This window comes from Hipposideros armiger, unplaced genomic scaffold (assembly GCF_001890085.2).
Source record: "Hipposideros armiger isolate ML-2016 unplaced genomic scaffold, ASM189008v1 scaffold_198, whole genome shotgun sequence".
In the NCBI taxonomy this organism is placed as follows: domain Eukaryota; kingdom Metazoa; phylum Chordata; class Mammalia; order Chiroptera; family Hipposideridae; genus Hipposideros; species Hipposideros armiger.
The window spans coordinates 1,078,006-1,084,099 of record NW_017731548.1 but is presented as its reverse complement, the minus strand read 5'-3'; the positions used below and the strand labels follow the sequence as shown (position 1 = coordinate 1,084,099).

The 6,094-nt window shown below is 33.1% G+C and overlaps 1 protein-coding gene across 1 annotated transcript in view; it reads right to left on the bottom strand.

The window, feature by feature from the left end:
* Positions 1–4,080: 4,080 nt before the first annotated feature.
* CCDC169 (coiled-coil domain containing 169) overlaps positions 4,081–6,094 on the bottom strand; it is a 72,829-nt gene continuing 70,815 nt past the window's right edge. Inside the window, exon 8 of the mRNA XM_019653153.1 lies at positions 4,081–4,180. Within this exon, the coding sequence (XP_019508698.1) occupies positions 4,081–4,180 (100 nt within the window). The remainder of the gene's footprint in view (positions 4,181–6,094) is intronic.

The following is a 6,094-nucleotide window of genomic DNA, read 5'->3' as shown; positions in this document are numbered from 1 at the left end:
TGGGGCAGCCGATTGGGGGAGGGGGGTTGTCACTTTGAGGGGTAAAAAGTATAACTATTGCACTGTGTTGTATAGCTGAAACTAATTCTAAAAAATGTGTATTTCATAATAAAAAATAATTTAATAAAAAAATAGTGCCCTACTGTCATAATTATATGATTTTACATTTAAATAGTTCCTTATTATTTTTAATATACTTTTTCATGCCTCAATCATGTTTAGTTATTTTATAACAATTTTTAGCATTCTGGTATATGCTGCTCTCTTTAAATACAAAAATCCTAGCATTGTCATTGTCATAATTCTATTATTCTGGTATTTAAAAAAATCAAAAATCTAAACTATTTACATGTTGAAATAAATACCAATACTCAATTACTCAATTTATAAAAAAGGCCTATAATATGTGGTCTGTAAATCTAGACATGTCCTCACTTGAGCTCATAGCAATAAGAAAGCAAATCATGTTATTGATAAGCTTCTGTTGCAAGAATAATTCTTAGTCCAAAAATAAAGAATTTCTTGTCCAGTGAAATATGAATATCATGGTACTAAAATTGATATAGGTAACTCTGCTATGGAATCTTTAGCTTTACATGATAAAACTAATGAAGATGATGAAAACCAGAAATAATTTATTTGAAACAAAACTATATAGCTCTTAACAAATTTTTAAAAATTGAATCCTAAACAAAAACCAAAAGGTGTTTTGTAAATATCTCCATAAGGTTATCAAGTAAGAGATGAGGCTATTCAAAAGCAGTCTAGAAAATATTGGGGAGTAGCATTTAATCCTCAATATTCTTCTGACCAGTGTAGGATATGAAAGAGCTTTCTAGCTGAAAAAATTATACTCCAAATTATGCTCTTGACTTAATGATGGCACTAATGACAACGTATTTTAATTTTTTTAAGATCACATTTTCTGAGAAAGATCAAGTAATATTTCATTAAAATTTATCTGTTGATTTATATTAAAATGTGAACATATGTTCAATACTTATTTTTTCATAGCAGCCTTATTGAGGTATAAATCGCATAACATGAAATCAACCCATTTAAAATGTACAATTCAGTGTTTTACAGTATATTCACACAGTTGTGCAGCCGCCACAATTAAATTTAGAATATTTTCATCTGCATCAGTAGTGATTCCCCACCATCAACCCTTCCTCTGGCCTTGCCACCCTTTGACAGCTACTATTGGTCTACTTTCTGTTTGTATGGATTTGCCTATTCTGGACATTTCATATAAATGGAATTATACAATATGTGATCTCTTGTGACTGGCTTTTTTCACTTAGGTTAATGTTTTCAAGGTCTATCCATGTCATAGCATATGTCAATATTTTATTTCTTTTTATTGCTAAATAATATTCCATTGACTCATTCATCAGTTGATGGGTATTTGGGTTGGTTTCGCTTTTTAGCTATTATGAATAATGTTGCCATAACATTTCTGTACACATTTTATGTGCACATTGGTTTTCATTTCTCTGGGGTATATACAGAGGATTGAAATTGTTGGGCCATATGTTTACCCTTTTGAGGAACTGACAGACTGTTTTCAAAGTGGTTGTGCCCTTGTACATTCCCACGAGCCATGTAGGAGGGCTCCAATTTCTCCACATCCTCAGCACTGCTCATTGTTAGCTGTCTTTTTAACTATAGCAACGTTTGTTTTTGTAAATGGTATTTCTTGATATTTAGTAATGCATTTAGACATTTAAAATATTAAATATATTAAACATTGTTTACTTATATTTTGCTTTATGAATTCTGAACTCTTCAAAAGAAAAACCCCAAATACTGAGATTAATACTATTTCAGTATTAAACAAAATAAAGACACCAAACTACCATTTTTGCACTGGTTATTTCAATAATAATTGCATTTTCTTATAAAATTTCACATGATAAATTACCTTCAGAATTTAGAATTAGGTAAAACTTTTTCTATACCTGTATATTTCTTCTAAAAAAAAAATGAGACCTATAAAATTTATTCCTTGTTTGTGCCGATTACTAGAAAGCTTAAAGCTAGAGCTTTTCTTAGTTGGGAATTCTTGCAAAACTTTAACTTTTATTTTCATCTTTTATCTTATGGGTATTGGTTTTTTTACCTCTATATTTAACTCTCCATCAGGCACAACTGATCTCACAGATTCATTGCACACAAAGATGCTGCAATGAAATACGTCTTTACTGTACTAAGTCACAAACGTGCCGCGATAGGTTACAGTAGAGGGGGAAGATATGGAAGCGATGAGTCACGATACTTAACTGTTAGATATTTGAAAATTTGTGTGCAAGGAATCTGTGAGATCAGTTGTACCCAATACAGGGTTAAATAAGAGAAAACACAATCCTTCTTAGAGGAAAATAGTGTATAAAAAATAAATATGTAGTATCTTTGATCTGCACAGCAATTGATCCCCAGCCCATAAATGATGAAAGCAAGGCAATGAAAAGTGATTTACTCCAACTCAGAAGCTTAGTGCAAAACTGTTATTAGAACACATATCTTAGAGAGCCCCACATTTCAGTTCCTTATACTTCCCCACCAACAACCCACCGCTCTGCGAAAGACAGACATTTCCTGACATTGGAAAGTATCCCAAAGTAGTTCCTGCAGAACTAACTCTTAAACGTGATAGAGTCCCAGTAATAAGGTGTTCAACTAATATACCATCCTAGTGATTGGGATCAATTCAAATGCTTTCAAATCCAATTCCCACAATGGCTTAGCCCTGTATGATAGAAACACAGTTGTTTATTTTTCAGTGATGATTCTGTGATTATTATAAATATTACTAATATTAAATCATCAATTTGCTGCTAATACTAAGACAGATTGTATAAGACCTAAAAATCTAACATTTGTTTAATAATATGGGTCATGGTACCTGATGTCTGCAATTAGCTTAAGAATAGAGGGAAAATATTTCCCAGCAGTTCTCATTAGCAATAATTATAGGAAGTTACTTTATATTTCTCTGCATTACTTTTTAAAGTCACCTAAAATAATTATTTGGCTATATGAAAAAGGATGCATTCTTCCTTAAAGAAAATGAAAATCTGTAAAAGTAGTTACAGAAATGCATTTGGTATTCATTACCTATGATACTGAATAGAATTTAGGTTCTAATGCCAGATATAACGTGAGAACATCATGAGCTAGAAATTATACTTACTTTTGTGTGATTTCTGGAAATTTAAAGTCCAATAATTTCCCATATTAACTTGGGCAAATAAATCATATGTTCCAGACCTAAGTGATAGTTACAAAAGAATCTAAACATAAACAGGAGAATTCAATGAATTGTATAAATGCCTCACAAGAACCTTTCTCCCACCCTCATTCTATACCCACTTACAGACTTGAGTATTGTGAACACTTGCAAAGTTTGGTCTAAAGAACTGGGCCACCACTATGAGTTAATAAACATCAGGAAATTACTTACATCACCACGTGCTAAGTGGCAGGACCTTGTAGGTGACTAAGTGCTAGTTTTCTAGTAATAAACTTAGTTTGCCTCAATCATTTCACAGATGCGGGAAATAAAGATGAAGGAAGGAAATTGCCGAAGATCTCCTCAGGTCACGGCAGGATGAGAACTGGAACCAAGCTGTTCCCTTACTGAAGAGTTTTTACACAGCACCATGAAAATTCAAATCAAAGTTTAAAATGCATCTGATTTGCAGCTTTGTTTAAACCAAAAGTTTCAAAAACCTCAAGATGATGTAGCCTGAAATAGCAAAAAGTTTTCAACTCACATTTTTAGCCGATAACCAACTAGAAACCAAATATGATAGCAATGTTACTATTAGAGCAGATCATGGATATATTGTTAAAAAGCAAGCATAATGATGTTAACCTTCAAGCTTCCTAAAATATTTTACTTGAGAAAATTACTTTCGTACAGACAAAAGAACAAGCTTCTGTAAGAAGAGCTAAAGAGAAGTTTGATGGATCTTTCTTATCTACTTCATTCCCTGAAAACTGTATTGAACATTCACTTCATGAATGAATATTATGGATGAAAGAAGGGAAGATACAGAAATCCACCCAGTTCTGGAATCACGGGTTGAGTTTTGGAAGACAGTTGGATCTTGTAATATTTTTCACTGGTCGTCTCTTGGCATTAATTGTCTTCTGATTAACTGAATTATACCTTCCCCTGAAATAAAATAAGTGTTAATAATGATTTCTCAGTCACCATTGTACACAACAAAAACATTATATGCCTTATAGAGATACCTGTATGTTGTACCTAGTTCCCCTTGCCAGTGCTTCACAGGGAAATCTTCCTGTGCAGATTTTCTGCTTACGGTACATCCTAAACAGCTATGTTATACCATATCATTTCGTAACAGCTAGAGAAGCAACCAGCTCAGGGGCAGATAACCCAAAGGCTGGGAAGCAGCCCATGAGATGGCCTAATGTGGAGAGCTCTGTCCAAAGAGGGGTAAGTTGGACCATTCTGATATTTACCTCTGAAAGTACAAATTAAAGCTAAGAAAATATATAAAGAGAGGCCATGAAGTAGAGTGGGGACAATAAAGAAATAAAAGAGAATGCATGAGTAAGCCAAAGATATGTTATCTAAAATTATAATAAAATTGATACAATGATATACTGTGGTTTGTGATATAAAAGAGATATAGAAAGTGAAGATGGCAGTTGGTAATGAGAAGAAAAGTGAAGTAGAGACTAAATTCGTGGTTGATTATACTATAAATAACAACAGCAGCATTTTTATTTTATTTAATCTGTGTCTGTGTCTGTTCAAAATTATGTGTATGTATGTATGTATGTATGTATGTATGTATGTATGTATGTATTTGTTCATGTCAAGCTCACAAACTCCCTATGATGTCGGTACTCTTATTAGCCCTGTTAGATATATGATAAAAACAAGGTTATATAGTTAATAAGTGGATCTGGATTTGAATTCAGGAAGGCTGAGTTCAAAGTCTGCCTTTAATTACTCTTCTATATGGAAGACTACTAATGTGAAGATCTGTGAACTTCTGAGGTCTTTAAAGCCTCCTGGCATTCTAGCTCTAATACCTTTATGCCCAATTATATTGAAACTCCTGTTCTTGGATTTCCATGAGCTCATCTTTCCGTTATTGATTCTGTCTTCATAAAGCCAACTTCCTCATACTCTTACTTGAAATAGTAAGAGTTAGCTTCAATTCCCTGCAAGGTGCTTTAAAAAATATTTCACTCAGAGAGTGATGGAAGCACAAATGGCAGAATAAGAACCTACGAAAATTCTTTCCTCCATAAAAGCAATGAGAAAATTGCCAAAAATGGTCAGAAGCAACTTTTCAGAACTCTGGAAATTAAGCAAAGGCTTTCAGCAATTCTGGAGAATTTATTAAAGACATTTAGATACACATACATGTGTATACATGCGTAGCTAAGACTCAGCAAGAACACTGAGCTTTGTAGCACTTTAACTCTCCCCCCCTCCCCTTCCCCCAGCCCTGTGGTATCCTTGTGAAGAAATTGACAACTGATCCTAAAATTCATATGAAAATTAAAAGGCCTCCAAACAACCATGACAATCTTGAAAACAAAGTTTGACGACTCACACTTACTGATTTCAAAACTAACTGAAAAGCTAGTCATCAAGACAGTATGGTACTGACATAAGGATAGACTTAACATCAGTTGAGTAGAACCGAGAGTCTAGAAATAAACTCATGTTTATGGTTAATTGATTTTTTTAAAGGGTGTCAAGACAATTCAATTGAGGAAGAACAGTCTTTTCAACAATGGTGCTAGGACAACTGAATAGACACATTCAAAAGACTGAAATAAGACCTTTATCTTACACCATATACAAAAATTAACCCAAATGAATCAAAAAGGAGCTAAGACTATAAAACTCTTAGAAGAAAACATATGTATAAATCTTTGTGTTCTCAGATCAGGCAATGAATTCTTAGATATGCTATCTAAAGCACAAACAACCAAGAAAAAATATCCTATGGAGCCCTGATCAGTTGGACCTCATCAAAATAAAAACTTTGTGTTTCAAAGGACATCATAAAGAAAAAAAATAAAAAACAAAGAATGGAAG